The sequence below is a fragment of the Amblyraja radiata genome, chromosome 2 (assembly GCF_010909765.2).
Source record: "Amblyraja radiata isolate CabotCenter1 chromosome 2, sAmbRad1.1.pri, whole genome shotgun sequence".
NCBI classification, from domain to species: Eukaryota; Metazoa; Chordata; class Chondrichthyes; order Rajiformes; family Rajidae; genus Amblyraja; species Amblyraja radiata.
Window position 1 is genome coordinate 26963121 of NC_045957.1, and position 25124 is coordinate 26988244.

General features: G+C 44.0%; 1 protein-coding gene across 6 annotated transcripts in view; it reads right to left on the reverse strand.

The window, feature by feature from the left end:
* Positions 1-6231: 6231 nt before the first annotated feature.
* Positions 6232-25124, reverse strand: part of prkag2 (protein kinase AMP-activated non-catalytic subunit gamma 2) — a 397145-nt gene continuing 378252 nt past the window's right edge. For 4 of the 6 annotated variants that reach the window (XM_033043955.1, XM_033043957.1, XM_033043964.1 and 1 more), the window contains 5 exons: positions 22810-22975; positions 17958-17995; positions 13686-13832; positions 11563-11656; positions 7834-7865 (listed from right to left, as the gene is read on the reverse strand). In XM_033043955.1, coding sequence (XP_032899846.1) covers positions 7834-7865; positions 11563-11656; positions 13686-13832; positions 17958-17995; positions 22810-22975 — 477 coding nt within the window. Of the gene's footprint in view, positions 7866-11496; positions 11657-13685; positions 13833-17957; positions 17996-22809; positions 22976-25124 lie in introns of all 6 variants that reach the window. The other 2 variants (XM_033043953.1, XM_033043954.1) reach the window with 2 other exon arrangements.

Here is a 25124-nt window from a genome sequence, read left to right on the forward strand (position 1 = left end):
CCCTCAACTCTGTCCAGGGACCTCGACAGTCCTTTCAGGTTAGGCAGAGGTTCACTTGCACCTCCTCCAACCTCATCTACAGTATTCGTTGTTCAAGATGTGGTCTCTGAGACATCGGCGAGACCAAACGCAGACTGGGCGATCGTTTAGTGAAACACCTTCCCTTTAGCCCGCGTGAACCAACCTGATCTCCCGGCTGCTGGACACTTGAATTCTTCTTCCCTTTTTGTCCTCGATCTCCTCCATTGCCAGTGAGGCTAAATGCAAATTGCAGGAACAGCATCTCATATTTTGCTTGGGCAGCTTACAGTCCAGTGGTATGAAAACGAGAGATATAGACGGTGATGTGAAGGTGTGGTGATGTCCACATCACCGTCTCTATCTCTCGTTTCCCTTATCCCTAACCAGTCTGAAGAAGGTTCTTGACCCATTCCTTCTCTCCAGAGATGCTGCCTGTCCTGCTGAGTTACTCCAGCTTTTTGTGTCTATCTTCGGTTTAAACCGACATCTGCAGTTCCTTCTTGCACATAGGAAGAATGTTGTTAAGCTGGAAAGCATGCAGAGAATATTTATTTTGCCAGGATTTAAGGGCATGAGCTATTTGGAAGAGGTTAGATAGGTTAGGGCTTTATTCCTTGGAGCACAGGATGTTAAGGGATATCAGAGGTGCATAAGGTGCATGTAGCTCCTCCTACATCAACCGACTCCAACTGGTCCAGAACGCAGCCGCCCGACTCATCACCCACACCAAATCCTGGCATCACATCACTCCAGTCCTCAAACAACTTCACTGGCTTCCCATCTCCCACCGGATCACCTACAAAATCCTGGTCCTCACCTACAAAGCCCTCCACCATCTGGCCCCCCCATATCTCACTGACCTCCTCTCCCCCTACCAACCCTCACGGTCCCTCAGATCCACATCAGCCGGTCTCCTCTCCATCCACAAATCCAACCTCCGCAGTTTTGGGGACAGAGCCTTCTCCAGGGCAGCTCCCAGGCTCTGGAACTCCCTCCCCCAACTGATCCGCAATTCCGTGTCCCTCACCATCTTCCAGTCCCGCCTCAAGACCCATCTCTTCACCTCTGCCTATCCTTAGCCCCACGTCCCCCTCCCTTTTCATCTGTGCTTGAATTGCCTCATATTGTGTTTTGAATTGAATTCTGTCTTTAATTTGTGTACTAGTCATGTCTCTACTATTTATTTCATTCCGCTTACATGTTTTTCCTCTACTTGCTAAATTTTTGTAAGGTGTCCTTGAGACTCTTGAAAGGCGCCCATAAATAAAATTGATTATTATTATTATTATTATCAGATCAAGAAGGGACTGGGCGTATAAGAGGAGATATCCCCCTCATGATCACAAAGAGATCTATTAGATCATGAGGGGAATAGATACGGTGAATGCACAAAATCTTTGGATAAAAGTATTGAGTAGGGGAATCAAGAACCAGGGGACAGGTTTAAGGTGAGAGGGGAGAACCTGATGGGCAATTTTTTCACATAGCATATGGTGGGTATATGGAATGAGCTGCCAGAGGAGGGAGTTGAGGCAGGTACTATAACATTTAAAAGACATTTGGACAAATTCATGTGTAGAAAAGGTTTAGATGATATGGGCCAAATGCAGGCAGGTGAGACTAGTGTAGATGGGGGATCTTGGTAGGCATGGGCAAGTTGGGCCAAAGGGCTGCTTACCGTAATGTATGACTCTATGTGGCCCTGACAGTCCAAGTATTGGTTAGATCACACTGAGAGCCTTGTGTACAGTTTTGATCGCCACATAGCCTCACGTCGCAGCGGCCTCTGCAGTCCGTCTGTCTTTTTATTATTTTCTGTCTCGTTTCAATGTAGTTTTTATTTTATTAGTTTTGACGGGGTATGTGTGTGTGGGGGGCGGGGGGTGGGGGAACTTTAAAATCTTTCCCCTGCACGGGAGACCCGACCTTTTCCCTGTCGGGTCTCCGTTGTCGTTGGGGCTGCAACGTGGAGCGGCCTCCAGTAGGAACGACCTGGGGCTCCAGTCGCGGAGCTGCGGACTTACGTACCATCGCGGAGCTGGCCGAGTCCGGAGCGGGTGGAGCGGTGGTGGCGCGCTGCTGTGACCCGACCCCCGGAGATTCGGAGGCTCCAACCGCAGGTCTGGCAGACAGGAACACCGGGAGCCCGCGGGTCCCTGCTGGGAGACCGCTTTTGGGGGCTTCCGCAACGGCGACTTCTCCCGCCCGAGTTGCGGGTTTGAAGATTACCTGGAGCGGGGCCTTACATCACCGCCCCGCGCGGCTTGGAATGGCTGTGGGACTTTGCTAGCGCTCGCCGGGGGCTCCAACAACAAGACCCAGAGCGCGGCCTTGCATCACCCGACGCGGCGAAAATGGCCGCGGGACAATTACCATCGCCTGCCGGGGGCTCCAACAAGACCCGGAGCGCGGCCTTGCATCACCCGGCGCGGCGTTAATGGCCGCGGGACAATTACCATCGCCCGCCGGGGGCTTTGACTCTGACATCGGGGGGGAGAGGGGAGTGCAGGGGAGAGATATGTTTTTTTGCCTTCCATCACAGCGAGGAGGAGATGCGCTGTGATGGATGTCTGTGTAAATTGTGTTGTGTCTTGGGTCTTTTTCTTTTTGTATGTATGACTGCAGAAACAACATTTCATTTGGACCTCAACGAGGTTCAAATGACAAATAAAATTGTATTGTATTGTATTGTAGCAGGAAGGGTTCGGTGGTAATTGCGAGAAACCAGAAGCCACGCACCTGGACATTGAACAAGGAACTGCAGATGCTAGAATTGAGAAGAACACAAATTGCTGGAATAACTCAGCGGGTCAGGCAGCGTCCCTGGAGGTCATGGATGAGCAACGTTTTGTTACGGGACCCTTCGTCACCTGGATATTGCTTGGTTTGGAAGGCTGTAGTTACAAAGGGAGATTGAATAGAGTGGTTTATTCTCACTGGAATGTCAGAGGCTGAGGGGCAACCAAGTGTCCTGACATGAAACGTCACCTATCCATGTTGCCCAGAGACGCTGCCTGACCCGTCGAGTTACTCCAGCGCTTCCGTGTCTTTCTTTGTAAACCAGCATCCGTAGTTCCTTGTTTCTCCATTTTGCTGCTGGTTTTAATCTGTTCGAGTGATTCAAAAGGGACACGAGGGTCAACATTTCCACACAGAGAATGATGCCTATATATATATAAAATGAGTTGCCAGAGGAACCCGGTAGATGCAGTACCTGGTAGAGGCAGATAAAATGAGAACATTGAAGACACTTGGACAGGTACATGAATAGGAGAGGTTTGTAGGGATATGGGCCAGGTGCAGGCAAGCTTGGTTAGCTTGGTTAGGCAACTTGGTCAGCATGGACGAGTCTTTTCATCTCTATGACCTGTGCGTGAAACCAACATTTGATATTCCTGTGAAATGCCACGTATATTTCTGGAGGCTCATTATCTGAAGTTGGTTTGCATTGTATCATCAAACCACTGTATTACTCATGAATGTGTATGGCATCATAAGCAGTACCTTGGACAAAGTCCAAGATTCATTGTAGAGCAGATGAAATGCTGGCCAGACGTCAAGCCTGTAGAGTCTTCCAGATAATTAATTGGTAGGACCAGCTGCAACACTACTGGTTTAGTTTAATTTAGTTTAGAAATACAGCGTGGAAGGAAACAGGCCCTTCGACCCATGCCAACTAATGATCACCCATACACTAGTTCCATCCTAAACACCAAGAACAATTTACAGAATAGGAGAATCGAGAATGAGAGGACACAGGTTAAAGGTAAGGGCGTGGGGAAAAGGCAGATTTCATAGGGGTAACTTTTTTTTACACAAAGGGTGGTGATTGTATAAAACGAGCTGTCAGAGGAGGCATCATCGCAAAGTTCAAGAAACATTTAGATTGTTACATGGATAGAACAGGTTCAAAGGGATATGGGCCAAATGCAGGCAGGAGGGACTAGTATAGATGGGACATGTTGGTTGGTGTGGGCATGTTGGGTCAAAGGGCCTGTTTCCACGCTGTATGGCTCGATGCATTTCTATGTCTCTATGATGATGGCAAGAGGATAATTAATTACCAACTCTTGGCAGGAAAAGGATCTCTTCCATACTGTTGCAGACATTGTGCCAAAAATATTCTCTTAGACGAAAAGGTGCCAGTACGCATATAATAATTCATACAACACTATTTGCTGTGTACGTTCATCTAATTATTACAAAATCAACACTAACAGAAAGTGTGAAATTCCAGGAAAAAAAGGCACAAATCATTTTTGAGAATGATCCCAGGGAAGATTGGGTTATCATATGACGAGTGTTTGACGGCACTGGGCTGGAGTTTAGAAGGTTGAGGGGGGACCTCATTGCAACTTACCGAATAGTAAAAGGCTTGGATAGAGTGGATGTGGAGAGGGAGTGGGTGAGTCCTAGACCAGAGGGCATAGTCTCAGAATAAAAGGAATCACCTTTAGAAACTAGTAGAGCGCAGAGGATCATCGGGACAGAGCTACCAGCCTTGGAGGGCATCTACCACACGCGGTGCCTCAGGAAGGCCCTCAGCATCCATAAGGACTCATCACACCCCTGCCACGGTCTGTTTCAACTACTTCCCTCCGGCAGACGTTACAAGGCCTTCTACGCCCGAACCTCCAGACTCAGGAACAGTTTCATCCCAAGAGCTATAGCGGCTCTGAACCGGCCCTAATGAGTGCCCCCCCACCCACCCCCTTTGGACAGTCTCCCTCAGATGGTCACGTCAATCAATTCAGCTTGTTTATTTATGTATTGTATTTATTTACCTTTCCTGGACATCAGTGGAGCTGCACACTAAATCTCGTTGCACTGACGTGCAATGACAATAAAAGATATATTATTATTATATTAGATGAGGAGGAATTTCTTTAGTCAGGGGGTGGTGAATCTGTGAAATTCATTGCCACTGGTAGCGGTGAAGGCCATCAGTGGGTATTTTTAAGGCGGCCATTGACATATTATTGATCAGTAAGGGTGTGAAGGGTTATGGGGAGAAGGCAGGAGAATGGGGTTGAGAGTGAAAGATAGATCAGCCATGATTGAATGGCAGAGTAGACTTGATGGGCCGAGTGTCCAATTATCCTCCTGACATGAAATGCTGGAGTAATCAGCGGGTCAGGCAGCATTTGTGGGGAACGTGGATAGGTGATGTTTCATGGTGGGACCCTTCTTCCGACTGACTTGTGCGTGAGTGGGGAGAAAGCTGGGAGAGGTCGGGGCAGGACAAAGCCTGGTAAGTGATAGGTGGATACAGGAAAGGAGTGGTTTTGATTGGTGGATGGTCGTTCAAAGGCCAGAGATCAAAAGACAAAAAGTATGAGATAAGGATAGAAGAGGTGTGAATTGTGAAGCCAGAGGAAGGAATATAGCTGGAAGGGGACTGGGGGGAGGCAAAGGGGAGAAAGTGGGTGCAAAACCAGGTGGGGCACAGGGAAGGGAGGGGGGCGGAAATGAGAGTTGTTGTTAGTAAGATAGTTATCTGAATTTCAGGTATTCCAAATTCAGGTAACTAATCTACGGGCAACACCCCTCCCCCCCCCCATGCCCATTCACACTCATTTCTCCCCGTCCATTCCTTCACAATTCTCCTTTCACCTACATTCCTTCACAATTAGTATCTCTTCTAACTTTATCTCACACTTTCCATCTCTTCTGTCCCTTGTCCAACCATTTGCCTTTCAAGAACACCACTCACTTGTATCCACCCATCACTCGCCAGGCATTGTCCCACCTCTACCTCTCTTCAGCTTTCTCCCCACCCCCTGACCACAATCGGCCTGAAGAAGAATCCTGACCCAAAACGTCACCTATTCACGTTCTCCAGAGTTGCACCCTCACCCGCCGAGTTACTCCAGCACTTTGTGTCATCTTTTGTAGATCAGCATCTGCAGTTCCTTGTGTCTCCATGAAATTCCAGGATCCGGCTATAGGAATGATAAAGATACAATCATCTTGATCCACGTCAGAACCTCAATTAGAGGGAAACCTGAAGTGATGGGTTTCTCCACAGTATTTCTGGTCTTGTTCTTCGTGGTTAAGGTCACACGGGAGGAGACGCTACAGGTCCCATGGAGCTACTTGGCCCTAAACTAATGCAGAGCCATCTGAACACGGCACGGTCATAACCACCCACCCATCCATCGGTCAGGGGTGGATAGATTGGCCACCTGAAGAACAAGACATGCTATTCAGTTGCAGTTGGCAATTAAACCTTCTTTATTCAACATTAACAATGTACAATACTGTATACATAATGCACTGAAGTAATGCAGGACAGCATTCAAAGTATAATACAAGAAAGTTTTAATAAGCTACATTTAGAATCAGTTCACATCACTTTGATTGAATAATTTTAATGGCACTTAAATTGCAACTACGTGATGTTAACTTCATCAACCCAGATCAAAAGGCCGAGAATGTAATATTGGGTTGAGCAAACTTTTCACAGGTCCTCTACTCAAAGCATTTACAGAGGAGGACGGCATTATTCGCAAGGTGTTCAAAGTTACGACACATTCCCGTCATACACACACCCGTTCACTTTTTACACAATCCTTACGAAAGCAAAAGTATAGAATTCACTGACATTACAGAATCACCACCAGTGATTAATTTCTTGGGGGCAGTGGTGGGAGGCTAGAAGGAAGAGAATGCAAGATTCAGAGTCAACTAAACGATGAATTGAATAGCCTACAGACCTCACCAGATTCAAAGCCTAGCCTCCCCGCATCGATATCAGGTTAACAGGTGATGGCAATCATTCCAAATACAATTTTTTTGTTGGCATTTTGATCTACGCAAGGATCTGGGGGTTAGGTTTGCATTTCACCCACCAACTACAAACTGCAGATTTGTAAGTTGGGTTTGGGGGTGAGGTGGTGGGGGCAGCAGGGACATGAACGTCCCTTCCCGTCGTTTGTGTCGATTTGCTACACAATGAATGGCCATGTTTTTAAAGTGCATTATTACTTTCACAAAGTTTTGCCACACGTGTTTCTTTCCATGCCCAACAATCCTGCTCCGCAGCAAGCACTTACTTCCCTTTCTCCTCTCCGCTCTTTCAAACACACAAACCTATTACATCAACCGCCGCCTTCATGCCTTTATGCATTTACACGGACAACACCCCACCCTTCCCCATTCTTGCAGCCATATGAAAATAATATCATTTACAAAAAAAATTTAAATGTGCAATCGTACAAACATAATTTTACATTTTCACACACCTAAAAATATACCTTTCTCGGGCACATTTTCCCCTTAATAACTTCCTATTTACAGTACAGTTCTCACACTACGTGCTCCTACTGAATTGGAGGATTGTGGTGTACGTGTGTGCAGGTCCAAACTAAGTTTGAGTTCTTTTCCATGAGAATTCGCACAATGGAGTGGGTTGATTTACACTCCATGCCATGAACAACACACTCATAAACCTGCGGAAATAAAACAGCCATTCAAATTGCTCTGGGTTTAATGCGATATTTAAAAAATATCTTTCAGATATAGTCGCTAATAGTTTTTTTTTGCAAAATAAATTCTTTCAAAGTCTTAACTGCAACATTACAGCTGTATCGGCCAATGGTATTCAGTGAGCAAGATCGCGTGTTTGGCGTCACATATTGTCACAAATACTTTTCAGATCCAGCTAGAGTGTTTGATTAAACCATTTCACTTCTGTGATTTACAATCTTGTGCCTTCTCTTCTCTGCTGTCGTCAGCGTTCATCTGGCCCAGAACTAATAAGAAGCTTCCAAGCATTCTTGTCAACAACCTTCTGTGTTCTATTGTAATCTGTCATTCTGAAATACTTTCCTTTCTTACAGAACCTTCAAAATACAAAGAGAAATCAATGTGTTTTTCAGCAAGAGGGAAATCCATCTTTCTAGAAATCATATCCGTGCATCTTTAAAGTGCTGAGACACAATACAAGTTAGTTAAGCAACATAACAGTCACCCGAATCAGAGAAAAAGTCCAAAATTAGAACTCAATTAAATTACTCCTTAAGCTGTTCCATCTTTTTAAAATCCTTTGATCATTGAATAACTCCTTTGGCTAGGCATCGGATTGTACCATATGCCTTTTAGGTAAATATTGAAAACCAAAAAAGTATGTGGCATGTTGCTGTTCATATTTGAGATCTATATTAAACAATGATATACAATTATTAATACGGGTGTCAGGGGTTATGGGGAGAAGGTAGGACATTGGGTTGAGAGGGAGAGATAGATCAGCCATGATTGAATGGCGGTGTCGTCTTGATGGGCCGAATGGTTTAATTCAGCTCCTAGAACTTATGAAGTTATCATGTGATGAAAACAAACTTAAATCCAAGTACCTCTAATTTCTAACATTAAATTGAATATTTACCTACTGTCCAAAAATTACATATTAATAAATAAATACTACATAATAGTAAATCATAGTAATAATAATCAATAGTAAGAAGTGCTGCATAACTGAATAAGCAGAACTACATATACTGCAGAATATGCAGAATTGTACTTTTCTCAGTTCTAGGAAATTAAAGGTTCCAAATGTTAAATTTGAGCAGCTAAGGTGGGAGAAGTTGTTTTTAAACTGGAATGAATCAAAATGAAATGTTTATTACCGAAACATTCACTGTTTAAATTAACTTGGGAAGGTTACTGAATGCCAATGCATTTCCATGGAAATCCAAAGTGAGAAAAAAAGCTATTTTTCCCCCATAAGGCCATTTATCTGTGGTGCTGAATGTGTGGAATTCATTGGCACAGACGGCTGTGGAGGCCAAGTCATTGGGTTATTTTAAAACGGAGATTGACAGGTTCTTGATTGGTGAGGGTGTCAAGGTTACGGGATGAAGGCAGAAGAATGGTCAAGAATGATTAAATAGCAGAGCAGACTTCATGGGCCGAATGGCCTCATTCTGCTCTGATGACTTATGAACATGGATATTTATTATTACCGACACCACAGCTATGAGCTATGAGCCAGTGCCAGGGTGGATGGCAGTCTTTGCTGTGACTGTTCATTTTGAACAGGATCACGGGCTTCGGATAGTGAAGTTGGCGCCTTGAATTTGTTCTTTATTTTGAAAGTATTGAGTGTAATCAGTATTTTTACTATTATTTTTTAAAGTTGAAGAAAAATCTAAAACTATTTAAGCGCTGTGTGACTCTGATCAGGACAATTAGAAACAATAGGACAGGCTTCTACGACCTGAGCTGTGGTAGCATGTTTAATTTAGTTTAGAGATACTGTATGGAAATAGGCCCTTCAGCCCACCAGGTCCACGCTGAACATTGATCACCTGTTCACACTCGTTCTATGTTATCCCAATTTCTCATCCACTCCCTACACACCGGTGGTAATTTACAGAGGGCCAATTCATCTACAAACCTGCACATCTATGGGATACGGGAGGAAACTGGAGCACCCAGAGAAAACCCACGCGGTCACAGGGAGAAATTCAAACTCGTCACAGCCAGCACCCAACGTCAGGACTGAACGTGGATCTCTGGCACAGTGAGGCAGCAACACTACCAGCAAGTCTTCTGGGATCTATGATTAGTCCAACAGTATCAGGAGGTAGTAGATGATGGCCATGTCCAGCACAATTAGTCATGTAGTATTTAGACCGTTGAACTATAACAAAGGCTCTATAAAATAATGGCTCTAAGGGTAATACTAAACTTTCAATGATAGGAGAAGGCCAGGGAAATCTGTCTCAACCACCGTTATCAGGGGAATGTAAAAGCAAAATTGCACACCTTTGGTTCTGACTCACTGGTCTATAAAGAAAAAGTGAAGTCATTAAGGCATACACTGAGGAATAGGCAAGGTAATGATCAAACTATAAACAGGGCATTCTATGCACAAACAGCTTCACCAGTCATGCTTTTTTTTAAAATCACATTTGTGCTCCAGTACACTCAGAATGGTTGCACCTCAGAACATGCAGTTCATGTTTCTATATTGATTCCATGCAAGCCGATGTCTCAAACTGCATGTGCCAGCAAAATGCGTTTCCTGGACAGAGTCCTTACCAACTTTCACAGCTTGATTGTATTTCTGTCAAGTAGTATGGTGCATATATCTAAACAATATAGTGGTGCGTGAATGCCAAGCTCAGTCCCCTGCATTTCTCACATTGATAGTGGATAGCTGCACAGAACATACTACCTCTGCCAGAAGAATGCTCATTCTTCATCGTATAATCTGATTCTCTCCAATGGGTCTCACCAACGTCTTGTACAGCTTAGTTTAGTTTAGAGATACAGCACGGAAACAGACCCTTTGATCCAGCGATCCCTGTACACTAGGACTATCCTACACACGATGGACAATTTACAATCTTTACTGAAGCCAATTAACCTACAAGCCTGCCGTCTTTGGAGTGTGGGAGGAAACTGGAGCACCTGGGGGAAAACCTACACGGTCACAGGGAGAACGTACAAACTCCGTACAGACAGAACAGTCAGGATCAAGTCCAGGTCTCTGCCGCTGTAAGGCCGCAACACTACCGCTGTGCTGCCCAAACCGCTGTAACATGATGTCCCAACTCCTGTACTCAATAACCTCACTGACAAAGGCAAGCAGACTAAAACTCTCCTAACCACCCTGTCTACATGTGTCACCACTTTTAGGGAATGTGTACCTGTGGCCCTAAGCCTCTCTGCTCTACAGCACTCTCCAGGACCCTGCTATTTACTGTGCAAGTCCTCCCCTGGTTTGATTTGCCAAAATCCATCATACTTGTCAGAGTTAAACTCTGTTCTTGTCAGAGTTAAACTCCATCTGCCATTTCTTGGCCCTCCTCCCTCGTTGGCCCAAATCCTTTTGTAAACTTAGACAGCTCTCCTCATTCATGGTCCACCATGCCAGCAGTTTTGATGTCATCTGCAAATGTATTTACCACGTTACTGCATTGTCATCCAAATCATTACGATAGATGACAAACACAGTAGACCCAGCACAGAACCCTTCGGCAGTCCACTGACAACAGGCCTCTAATTGGGAAAACGAACCTTCCTCTATCACCCTTGGACTCCTTCCATGAAGCCAATGTGGAATGCACAAAGTGCGAGAAGAACATCAGTCTGACCTGCTGAGCTCCCCCAGCACCTGGAGTTTTGCTCAAGATTCCAGCATCTGCAGTGTCTTTCGCCTTCATTTGGAATCCATTTGGGTATCTCACCTTGGATCCCAAGCAATTTAAATGCGCTAGTCATCCATGAAGACTGGACTTTGGTGTCTCAACCCCCCCCCCCCCCCCCCCCCCCCCCCTCCACCAAGTTACCCATTTAATTCCGATCTCCACTCTGCTGGCAAAACAAAACCATACAGGCGAAGAGCAGCTACATTTTGGTCATGCCAATGGCTGTTTAAATTAACCAGCAAGGCAGCAAAGGGATTTCAGCAGCCAACATTGATTCAGCAAGACTAGTGAGTACAACATGCTGTGGTGTGTACCCTACCTGAGTGCTTAGAGGAAGGGGTCAGTGGTCAGACTCCAGGATATTAGGAATATTGTGCATCTATACCTGCTGGCGTGAGCACAAGAGCCTGCAGAATGTCAGACAACGAGACGATTCCCACAATACTTTCTTTCTCATCAACCACCACCAGCCGATGAACCTGAAAGCAGGAAAGCAAAGGGTGTTTGCAGCAAATACACTAGAGTTTGTTTTATTAAAATACTTTTCACTATGTAATCCAGTTACCAGGACAACAGCGCCCAAAACGATTAGGCAAAGGCTCAGGTTCCAGTGAAACCAAAATCATTTCCAAAGGTCTTAAACGTATTTGTTATTGTAACAAAGATGGGTCAAACAGAGAGCCTGAGAATCGAATAGAATTGATGAGGGAGAAGGTTCAAGAGAGGACAACACACAGCAATGTTTAGAAGCTCCTGGAACCCCCAGAACACACTTTTGTTGCTGTCAACAAGTATTTTTTGGTGTTATGCAAATTTTGCCTAATTCAGTTTAAAAAATGAGCTAGTGATTGGAAACAGGCCATTTGGCCCAACGAACCCACGCCAACCAGCGATTTCCATACACCAGTTCTATCCTACATACTAGGGACAATTCACAGAAGCCAATTAACCTACAAACCTGCACGTCTTTGGAGTGTAAGACGAAACCGGAACAGCCGGAGAAAACCCACGTGGTCAGGAGAGCGTACAAATTCTGTACAGGCAGCACCCAAGGTCAGGATCGAACCCGGGTCTCTGGTGCTGTACGGCAGCAACTCTACCACAGTTCCACTGCGCCGCCTTTAATGAATCTATGAATAAGTTATGAATTATGGTGCCACACATTAAACATATTCTGCATGGTTGTCTGGTTCCTGCATAAAAACAAACCAGACACATTCCATGTTTCCATGTTTAAAACGCACACACTCTGGGTTTCAACAATGTGACATGACAGGTGGAGAGTGGTGGGGAAGACTATACTGCTCACCACGACATTCTTCGCCACTTGAGTAATTAGTGCATTTGGAGGAAAAAAAACAATCAACTGAGCAAATGTAGACACAAAGTGCTGGAGCAAATAAGCAGGTCAGACAGCATCCCTAGAGAACACGGGTAAGCGACGTTTCAGGTCGGGACCTTTCTTCAGACCGATTATAGTGTAAAGGAACAGTCATGGTGGCGCTGCGATAGAGTTGCTGCCTTACAGCAAAATGCAGCACCGGAGACCCTGGTTCGATCCCGACTACGGGCGCTGTCTGTACGGAGTTTGTACGTTCTCCCCTGACCTGCGTGGTATTTTTCCAAGACCTTCGGTTTCCTCCCACATTCCAAAGATGTACAGGTTTGTAGGTTAATTGGCTTGATAAAAATGTTTAAAAAGAAATTGTCCAGTATAAAATTGTCCAATTTCCAGTATAGTCCCTGGTGGACTCTTCGGAAAGTACAAGGTACAAGGTGCGGGAAACAAAGATGGGAGAGAGAAGGGGCAGGACAGGGCATGGCCGATAATAGGTGAAGACAGGCAAGGTGATTATTTGATAGGCAAATATATAGGTAATAAATACATATTTGATAGGTAAAAATATTTGATAAAGAGGGTTATTTGATAGGCAAATAACCCCCTCGTCTGTATTACCGGTATGCTCTGTCCTGCCCCTCCTCTCTATTTGCTATTTTTCTCACCTCCCTACCATCAGTCTGAAGCAGGGTCCCGACCTAAAACGTCACCTATTCATATTCTCCAGAGATACTGCCTGACCAGTTGAGTACTCCAGCATTTTGTCTCTCTTTGGTGTAAACTTGGAGCAGGCTTGCATGCAATGCAACAGCACGGACGTGTGGAGGTTGTAATGTATATAATGTAATTAGCATATGTTATGTCTTGTGTGAGGGGACGCATGCGCCAAGGGAGACTCATGGTGGCGTCCTGCAATAAAGAAGCTTGTTAGTTTACTCCTGTATCTGAGAGTTCTTTTGAGTCAGTTCCAAGTACCCAAAATACACTACAATTGGCGAGAGGTCGAGAAGGCACTGGAGTCCATAGGCCGACAAGCTGGACCGGTGAAATTCTTCAAAGTAAAAGCAGGACTGTTCAATGTAATGCGTTGGTCACTGTTCCTTCACAGTAAAAGCGGGACTGTTTGGAGGTTTCCTCGCATTGAATGCTGCACAAACCCACGCCTTTACCTCAGCTTTAACTATTCTGTCCACCGTTGTCTCCAGTGTTTCCAGCCTGTGACACTTCACCACCCCCTCAAAATACTGTGAGCGGTGCCGCAGTGCCTGGGTTACGGTGATGTCCAGGTTATTGTAGGTCTTTTCAGCAGCAAGATTCTGAGCAAGGGGGGGAAACAAAACTCCATTAACATGCAATGTTTATATCTTTATCTTGGTTTCAAAAAAATGAAAGCTCATGAAATTGCAGCTGGTTTATATTTAGATCTTTTCAATAACGGCTTTAACTTTTCTCTTAATTTGGTCAATTTAGTCTTGGGGTGAGATCATTTGAAAATAAAGAAAATAAAGAAATGCTTAGCAGATCAAAACAAACTGGAATTTTATTTATCAGTAACTGGAATGTGACTTGCAATTTCAAATGTAGAAATAAATAACCATCTAAAACTCCCCAGATAATCAAATGCCTAAAGGAATTAAGGTCAATATGAATAAAGGAACTGCTAGATGACATTGATCAAGATTTGCTTTTCATGCCTTTGTTGTTGGGTGATACAGTGCTGGAATTATTGATCTGCTTTAATTAAGCCTCCACATTTCATTCACCTTTTTACTTCCCAAGCTTGCTCCCCATAACATTCAAATTACTCACACATCATATTCCAAAATGTTAACTTTATCCCAAATGTCTACTTCCTAAGAACGTTAACTATGTTATCAATGTTCACCAAGTCTTTCATCACAACCTCAGCAGCCTGTTGAGGAATTTAGTCAAATCATTGGACACAATCGCTGTGTTGGCTATGACACTGCTCACCACTAATCAATTGCACAGTCATGATGTTCAGTGTGGCACGGTGGTGAAGCGGTAGAGTTGATGCCTTACAGAGCCAGAGACTCGGGTTCCATCCTGACTACAGGTGTTGCCTGCACGGAGTTTGTTCGTTCTCCCTGTGACCACATGGGTTTTCCCCAGGTGCTCCAGTTTCCTCCCACACTCCAAAGATATACAGGTTTGTAGGTTAATTTGGCTTCTGTAAATTGTCCCTAGTGTGCAGGATAGGGGATCACTGGTCGGCACAAACTTGGTGGGACAAAGGGCCTGCTTCCATGTTGCATCTCTAAACTAAACTAAACAAATACATTGATCTACGGTACACAAAATTGCTGGGGAAACTCAGCGGGTGCAGCAGCATCTATGGAGCGAAGGAAATAAATAAATATTTTTTTCGGTTTCGGCCCGAAACGTCGCCTATTTCCTTCGCTCCATAGATGCTGCTGCACCCGCTGAGTTTCCCCAGTAATTTTGTGTACCTTCGATATTCCAGCATCTGCAGTTCCCTTTTGAACACCAAATACATTGATCTATTCATGTTCATAAGTGATAGGAGCAGAATTAGGACATTCGGCCCATCAAGTCTACTCCGCCATTCAATCACGGCTGATCTATCTCTCCCATCTAACCCTATTCTCCTGCCTTTTCCCCATAACCCCTGACACCCGTACTAATCTATAATCAAGCTAACAGTAGTGAGTGTGGTTGCTGTGGTGGGTGTGGTGAGAGGGAGGTGGAAAGAAATGCAAACATTTGAACTATTTTAACATTTCGACAAAAAATACATTGCACACATGCTGTCATGTTTCTGAAAATCACTGATCACATTAATCGTCAAAGTACCTCGGGAAAGGTGCACTATTTACCCTTTATCCTGTATCTGTACACTGTGGACAGCTTGATTGCAATAATTTATAGCCTTTTTGTTGACTGGATAGCACGTAACAAGAAAGCTTTTCACTGTACTTCGGCACACGTGACAATAAGAAACTAAACTAATGTTCTTCAAAGCAAATTCCGAATGTTACTTAGTAACTGCAATCAGTAAAGAAGTCAAGGGAGTTCGAGATCTGTTCATTCCCATCGGGTGTCTGCACTCAACTAATTTGAAGGCAACTTCTGTGTAATTTTTAAAATACTAATAACTCAAATTAAATCATTTAAATAGAAAACATTTTTTTTCCTGCAACTTCAGTGCTAAGACTACGAGTTTACTAGAATGTGCTCCTGTTGCTAAACTCATTCGTATTTTATATTTGAGATGCTAAAAGACCAATGACTACTCTACTCCACATAGTTACAAGCAGGCACAAGGCAACACAGTGATGAAATCATAAAGAAGACAGACGCAATGTGCTGGAGTAACTCAGTGGGTCAGGCAGCATCTCTGGAGAAATAGGATGGGTGACATTTCAGGTCGAGACCCTTCTTCAGACTGTCGTAAAGTAGGAAAGCAGTAGGAATCAAAGAGGGGGAGCAATGAGTGAGGGTCAGAGAGAGGGGAACGTCTTCAAAGTTGGCATGCATTGAGGAGATTTTGCAGTGAAGCAGACAAAATGCGTGGGGTGGAACTGCAGATGCTGATTTATACCGAAGATAGACACAAAGTGCTGGAGTAATTTAACGACTCAGGCAGCATCTCTGGGGAAAAAGGATGGTGCCATTTCGGGTTGGAACTCTTCGTCAGACTTCCAGCTTAGAGAAGTGATCAACTTTGTTTCTTTATTTAACGGTTGACACAGTTAATTAACTTTGACACCTATCTTTGCTGTAGATGTATGTTTTTCTACTTACTGACACAGACTTCAAGACACCTCTCAATTCCCCAAGCATCTACTCGCCATGTTAGTAGTGTGTAGGATGAGATTTCATTTCTTTGAATCCTAATAACATTTAAGAAGCTCAAGAGCTATTAACTATAAGCTCTGCCTTCAACACCATAATTTCAACCAGACTCAGCAACACCCCAGTCCAACTGGATGCTTGGCTTCCTAATACCTTCCCCTGATAGCCACCAGTAAAGGAGAGTCGACAAAACATCGTCCATGATAATTCTCAATACCAGTAGTCAGCCCCTTAGTAAACTCCATAACACTGAGGACTGTACATCTAAGTTCTGCTCTCATTTACAAGTGTGCACATGACACCAACGTAGCCGGCCGGATCTGGAACAATGATGAGATGGAGTAGGGAATCGAGGTTCCCAGCTTTGGAGCATGGTATCAATTGACAACCTCGCACTCAATGTCAGCAAAACAAGGGAGCTGGTCATCAACCTCAGGTGTAGATGCCTCAGTCGGCATCAATGGTTCTGAAGTGGAGATGTTCCGCATCTCAAATTGTTTGGGTGGTGATCTGCAATTGTGCCTTGGTGAGTTTCCATTACTCGAATAGCCGTAATGCTGGGGTTGACGTACCCAGGGAGGTCAGAAAGCATTCGTGGAAAGAAATGCAAACTGTTTCAGGTTAATGATCTTCCATTCAAATGGAACCTGTTTGACACACTGATTGTTTAGTTTAGTTTAGAGATGCAGCGTGGAAACATGCCCTTTGGCCCCCCCAAGTCCATGCCGACCAGCGATCCCCGTACACTAACACTATCCTACACACTGGGGACAATTTACAATTTTTATCAAAGCCAAATTAACCTACAAACCTGTGTGTCTTTGGAGTATGGGAGGAAACTGGAGCACCCGGGGAAAACCCACCCGGTCGGTCACGGGGAGAACGTACAAACTCCGTACAGATAATACCCACAGGAAGGATTGAACTCAGGTCGCTGGTGCTGTAAGGCAGCTGCGCCTCTGTGCATGTGCTGTTTTTATTACAGATATCCAGCATGTTTATTTCCTCTTTTCAATACTGGTCATCACGTGTCTGGATTTTTGAGCGAATTAGCTTATATTTTGGTAATCTTGTTCTACATTTTTGATTGATTGATACAGCGTGGAAGCCGGGTCTTCGGCCCACCAAGTCCACACTTACCATCAATCACCAGTTCACACTAGTTCTATGTTATCCCACTTTTGCATCCACTCCTTACACACCAGGGGCAATGTTATAGCGGCCAGTTAACCAGAGCACACGGAGGAAACGCACAATTTTGTAAGTATAGCTTGGGTCTGACTAAACGAAGCCACCGCATATGACTTTTGCAATATATTGAGTAATATTATTTAATCAACAGCTCAGATATCATCACGGATACAAGGCAAACTACATGAGCCATCCCTAACTGATAAAGATTGCAGGCTTATTACACTGTGACTGTTACATTTAAAGTCAGAACTAAGGTCATGTATTGCCTGACAATGTATTGCAGTCAATATGACTGGCTAATTATGTTCATATTGACAACATGATTAATGGCTGCAGTTAAAAGATACACGCAGGAATTTAATCTACCATACCATAATGACAATGTGAAATACAACGAGAACTGTACTTACTATAACATCAAATTTGGAATAAATATCTACAACCTTCCCTGTAAAAGAAAAAGAATATTTAGTTGCAATGCTCAATACAAAGACCACAGATTTCACATTTGCCAATGCAAAATTACCAAGTACAGATCCACTATAGTTTAAGTCCCTCATTCTTTAAGATGCTTTTGTTGCACATAGAGCAATTAGTTATGTCATTCAAACTAATACTAACTGTAAATAGATGTAATCAACAGATACATCTGTAGTTTTAAAGGGCACTAAAACGTAAGTGTCAATAGTCTGTTGAATAGATTACGTTTGTTTCTGGCACTGTTTAGCTTAATATGGAAGCTCAAATGCCTCTTCTGATTCCCATAGAAGTTATGCCCTTCTCATGTAATTAAGGCCTCAATGCTGGAGCTGTTGGACTGGAGAGGATGCCCCATTATAGTGAATTGCTTATTGGAAAGTTGATGCCTGAAACTGGGCCTCGGCTCCTATCTCTATCATGGGCAGTCATTAACAGACGGACACAGAGATAGGAGGTGTTCAAAGCTTACTTGGAAAAAAAATCCAACACCCGAACCGATGCCGAGAATTTGTGTCAATGACTACTCCAAATAGTGGAAGAACATCCAGCCCCGCGTGGAAGGTCAGTGAAAATGACAGGAGTGTGCCACCTCACAATTAACCCTCCCTGACAGCTCCTGCCCCATGCGTAGCAGAGTCTGCATGTCCCACTGTTAGGAACGCGTATGGTATGTTGCCTTCACTGAATGGGAGAGCCAGGAAGTCAAGACGCAGCTCTGCAAGACTTTGCTTAGACTGCACTTGGGAGTATTGTGAGCATTTCTAGTTCACCCATTACAGGAACGATGCGGAACCTTTGGAGAGGGTTAGATGAGGTTTACCAGAATGTTAAAAAAAAAAGGAACTGCAGATGCTGGTTTACAAAAAAAGACACAAAATGCCAGAGTAACTTAGCAGGTCAGGCAGCATCTCTGGCGAAAAATGATGGATGGCGTTTCGCATCGAGTCTGAAGAAGGGTCCCGACCCAAAACTTCACCCATTCTTTTTCTCTGGAGATGCTGCTTGACCTGCTGAGTTACTCCAGCACTCTGTGCCTATCTTTATCAGAATGCTGTCCGAATTAGGGAGTATTATCTACAAAGACAGATTGAACAAACTCGGGTTGCTTTCTCTGGAATGCCCGAGATTAAGGGAAGACCTGATAGTATATAAAATTATGAGAGTCGTCAATAGGGTAGACGGTGAAAATATTTTTCCCCAGGGTGGAAATGTTACAAGACTAGAGGGTGTAGCTTTAAGTTGAGAGAGGCAAAGTTTAAAGGTGTGCAGGGCAAGCTTTATTACACAGAGTGGGGTAGGTGCATGGAAGCAGTGGTGATGCAGACAGATACAATAAATTTAAGAAGCTTTTGGGTAGGCACACAGATATGAGGAAATGGAGGGAATATGTAGAATAGAACTGCAGATGGTGGTTTATACCAAAGACTGACACAAAATGCTGGAGTAACTCAGTGGGTCAGGTAGCATCACTGGAGAAAAAGAATAGGTGACGTTTTGGGTCAGAACCCTTCTTCGTCTCAAGAAGACTTCCGACCCGAAATGTCACCCATCCTTTTTGCCTGAACCACTGAGTTACTCCAGCATTTTAGAAACATAGAAAATAGGTGCAGGAGTAGGCCATTCGGCCCTTCGAGCCTGCACCGCCATTCAATATGATCATGGCTGATCATCCAACTCAGTATCCCATCCCTGCCTTCTCTCCATTCCCCCTGATCCCTTTAGCCACAAGGGCCACATCTAACTCCCTCTTAAATATAGCCAATGAACTGGCCTCAACTACCTTCTGTGGCAGAGAATTCCACAGATTCACCACTCTCTGTGTAATTCACCACTCTCTGTGTAACATTTTGTGTCCATCTGAGGAAATCCAGAGATATAAATCATGTGGAGGAAAATGAGGTTGGTTTATCTTGGCATCATGTTTAGCACAGACATTGTGGGCCGAAGGGCCGGTACCTGTGCTATACTGTTCTATGTTCTATCTCAATACTGGGATGGAAACAAATCAGCATTGATTCTGAGCATTACCCAAGATAATTACTTATTTGGAAGGGATCAACCAGCCTTCGCTTAGTGACTCATAGCAGGTTATTTAACTAAATATTAGTCAAATTCTTACTGTGGCTACACACATTTTTGGAGTTGAAGCAGCAGGATGTACAGTAGAATGAACTATTAATCTGTTTTCAAATGATGCATAGACAAACAAAGATCTTAAATCATTGTTAACCAATTATTACAAACAATTTATATTTAAATAATCACATCTCTACCACACTGAACAAAAATTTTAATTTTTCACCAACATTCTTCAGGAAATTTATCCAAGCAGAAATGAAATATTCATGTTTTTATCTCCCCTATCAAGAAATCTTCTTCCAATAAATTGCTCAAAATGTCTTTAATGCTTTTTAAAAAATTGATTGATTGATTGAAAGATACAGCATAGAAACAGACCCTTCGGCCCACCAAGTCCATGCTAACCATCAATTACCTGTTGACTCGAGTTCTATGTTATACCACTTTCGCATCCACTCCTGACACAGTCGAGGCAATTTATAGATGACAATTAACGCTCACCTCCAGAGTCAGGGACAGTTTCTTCCCAGCTGTTATCAGGCAACTGAACTATCCTACTAACAACTAGCAAGCAGTCCTAAGCTACTATCTACATCATTGATGACCCTCAGACTACCTTTGATTGGACTTTATCTTGCACTATACATTATTTACGTTATTCCCTTGATCATGTATCTGTCGACTGTGGATGGCTCAATTGTAATCATGTATTATCTTCCCGCTGACTGGTTAACACGCAACAAAAGCTCTGCACTGTAGCACAGTACACAATAAACTAAACACATCAACTCAACATACAAACGCACATATTTGTATGAATTTTTATTTTTTTAATCTTGAATCTTTAAATGTGTACGTTTATTAATGTTACCTGTACCAATCAAAGTTTTGAGTTTAATTCACTTTCTCAGCTTTATACAGGAGATATACGGTCATGTAGCATGGAAACAGGTCTTTCAGACCAACTTTCCAAGCCAACCAAGATGCCTGATTTACACTAGTCCCACCTGGCCGGGTGCTGTCTGTGTGGAGTTCGTACGCTCTCCCTGTGACAGCGTGCTTTTCTCCGGGTGCTCCAGTTTCCTCCCATATCCCAAAGACGTGCTGGTTGGTAGGTTAATTGGCTTCTAGAAATTGTCCCTAGTCTGTAGGATAGACCTAATGTATGCGTGATTGCTGGTCGGCACGGACTCAGTGGGCCGAAGGGCCTGTTTCCACGCTGTATCTCTAAACTAAACTAAACTCTAAACTAAATGTTGTTCTAGTACCTGCCTCAATTACCTCCTCTGGCTGCTTGTTTAAATTCCCACCGCCCTCTGTGTGAAACCACCATCGTGTGTGTGAAATAATTTATATTTGAAGCAATATGATAGGAGACTGACAAAAATAAATAGAATTCTATCGAAACATTCCAGGTCAAGGTCCCTCTCCTCGTGCCAGACACAAGTGATTCTTTACAATGATATTGAAGATGAGTTTAATTTGACCTCAACAACTCAGCATGATAAATATCGTGCCTGATGCCAAACAGGACAGTGTAGACTATGATGATCTTATTCCACTCCTGTACTAGACTCACATGCAAATGAGTGTGCGGCACAGTGGTAGAGTTGCTGCCTTACAGCGCCAGAGACCTGGGTTCCATCTTGACTATGGGTGCTGTCTGTATGGTCTCCCTGTGACCACATGGCTCTCCTCCAGGTGCTCCAGTTTCCTCCAAAGAGGTACGGTTTTGTAGGTTAATTGGTAAAAAATTTAAATTGTCGCTAGCGCGTAGGATAATGTTAGTGTTAAGGGTGATCGCTGGTCGGCACGGACTCGGTGGCTGAAGGGCCTGTTTCCGCGCTGTATCTCTAAAAGTCTAAAGTCAAGATTGTGCTGGAGCCGATAGCATAAGGCTCCAGTCTTTCAACAAAACCAAAGCAGGGAGTACAGCCCTCATCTCTACTCTCACCATCCGCTCACCTGTATCCACCCATCACTTGTGTGAGAAGGAACTGCAGATGCTGGTTTATACCAAAGATAGGCACAAAATGTTGGAGTAACCCAGCGGGTCAGGCAGCTTCTCTGGAGCACGGGGTAGGTGATGTTATGGGTCGGAACCCTTCAACAAACTGAAAGATAGAGGCCAGGACTTTCGCCAGCCCTGTTTTGTTCTGGCCTTCTCCATCTTTCAGTCTGATGAATGGGAGTAACAGCAGGTCAGGCAGCACCTCTGGAGAAAATGGATAGGTGACGGTTTGGGTTGGGACCTTTCATCATAACCACCAGTTCAAATGAAAGGCCATCAGCCTGAATCGTTAGCGTTGTTTCTCTCCCCACATTTCCTGACTTGGAACTTCTATAAGGCTGTTATCAGGCAACTGAACCATTCTTTCAACTAGAGAGCGGTCCTGAATTACCATCCACCTCATTGGAAATCCTTGGATTATCTTTAATTGGACTTTACTGGAACTAAACGTTATTCCCTTTATCATGATCTGTACACTGTGAATGGCCCAATTGTAATCATGTATTGTCTTTCCACTGACAAATGCTTTTCACTGTACCTCAGTACACGTGACATTAAACTAAACTAAACATCTGTAATATTTTGCTTTTCTACAGAATAACTTGTTGATCTACGACTACAAATTCCACTTTAATTCGCCATGACTTTCATCATCAGCAAAGCTAAAAGTTAGAGAAAGATCAAACACCAACCTGACTCATCCACGACAGGCAATGCAGAAACTCTCCTGTCCACAAATATACTTAGGGCTTTTATAATAGGGGTGTTTGGATGGATGAAGGCAATATTAAGGTACGTTCCTATTCCAAGTTCCTCCAGTGTTTTCTTCATAAAGGCAGGCTTTGGCATCTCAGAGACCTGCGGAGGAATGAAAGAAAATGTTACAGCCTCAACATTTGTTTCTGTTTCAATGCTCATTCCACAGCTGTGCCAAATCATGAGCCACACAGATTAGTTTAGTTTAGAGTGAAAGCACAGCAACAAGCCCTTCAGGCCACGCCGACCAACGATCATCCCGTACACTAGCACTATGCTACATACTAACGATCATTTACAACCAAAGCCAATTAAGCTACAAACCCGTACGTCTTTGAAGTGTGGGAGGAAACCGGAGCACTCGGAGAAAACCCACGCGGGCACAGGGAGAACGTACAAACTCCGCACGGACAGAACCTGTGGTCAGGATCAAATCCAGGTCTCTGGCGCTGTAAGGCAGCAACTCAACCGCTGCACGACCATGCTCCTACCAAGTGTGTTAACATTTACTTATTTCAAGCCAAAACACAAAGTACTGGAGTAACTCAGTGTGGCCGGCAGCCTCTGTGGTGGGTATGGACAGAGGAACGTTTCGGGTCGGGACCCTTCTTCACACTGGTTGCAGTGCGGATGGAGAAAGCAGATAAAGGGAGGTGGAGTCAGGATAAAGCCTGGCAAGTGGCAAGCGGATACAGGTGAGGGGAGCGAGTGGGGTTGGGGGTGATTGGCAGATGGGTGGAGTAAGTGACAAAGGCTAGAGGTGAAAAAGAGCGAAAAGGGGGTCAGATAAGGAGAGGAGGAGCGAAGTGTAAAGCTGGAAGGAAGAATATGGACGGAGGGGTCTGGGGACATGGTTGAAGATGAGTTGGATGGTAACGCAGCAAGGCCACTGGGGGGGGGGGGAGAGATGGTGCAAGAAGTGTGTTTGCACTAGGCTAGGGTGGGGCAGGGGAAAGAGGGATAGGGGTGGTTTTATTTCCCTCCATCTTCCAGCCCCGTTCAACACAGTCACCCTGCTTCTTTCCATTCCTTCTATCCTCTCCTCATCTCCCATTTCCGTTATCTCCCCTGTTTCCACTTTTATCCCTCTCCCAATTTTTACATTTAACTTCTCCTATCACCTTATATAATACCTTTTGTCTCCTTCTCATCGCTAGCCATTGTTACTTACAATCTGCCAATCAACCCCCCCCCCCTACTTTTACCTGTTTCCACCTATCACTTGCCAGGCTTTGTCCCGACCCCTTCTCTCTTTTCCAATTTTATGCCCCCATTCCTATCAGTTTGAATATTATCTCTCCATTCCTTCCACAGATGCGGCCCGACCCACTTAGTTCCTCCGGCACTGTGTGTTTTGCTTAAGATTCCAGTTTATTTCAAGCCTCCTGCTAAGAGACGAAATAAGCAAATATATAGAGAATTTATTTTGGCTTTTTGGGTAGTCATCTTTCAACGGTGCACTTCAGAAAATTGCACAGTTGTATCTGTGATGCCTACAAGGCGAAAGACCCAATAGTTGAAGACCATGGCTCAACACCACATCCTGCTCAAGGACAACCAAAAATACAGCAAAATAAAAATCAAACATCTGATCTCTGGTGGTCTTCTGAAATCCCTGGCCACGTAGCACAGTAAAGTAAAAATAGTCCGTGAAAAGTAATTTATAGATGATAAAATAAATATCAAAAAAGGAATCCCGACATGGAGAGGATTAGGATAATCCTCTTAAAATGTCAAATCTCTGGAGCACAGAAATAATGTTATTTACAACTGGAACATAAAAACACTGTTGAAGTATGATTTGAAAATCTATTTATTTATCAATGCTGTGTGCAACAATGTTAATGAATGTGCAAATGCTTGGGGGCAAACATTTTTTTATTTATGCACTGATGTCCATATAGAATCATAGAAAATAGGTGCAGGAGTAGGGCATTCGGCCATTCGAGCCTGCACCGCCATTCAATATGATCATGGCTGATCATCCAACTCAGTATCCTGTACCTGCCTTCTCTCCATACCCCCTGATCCCTTTAGCCACAAGGGGCACATCTAACTCCCCCTTAAATATAGCCAATGAACTGGCCTCAACTACATTCTGTGGTAGAGAATTCCACAGATTCACCACTCTGTGTGAAAAATCTCAGGGAACAATCTTCCTGCATCTAGCCTGTCCAACCCCTTAAGAATTTTGTAAGTTTCTATAAGATCCCCCCGCAATCTTCTAAATTCTAGCGTGTACAAGCCGAGT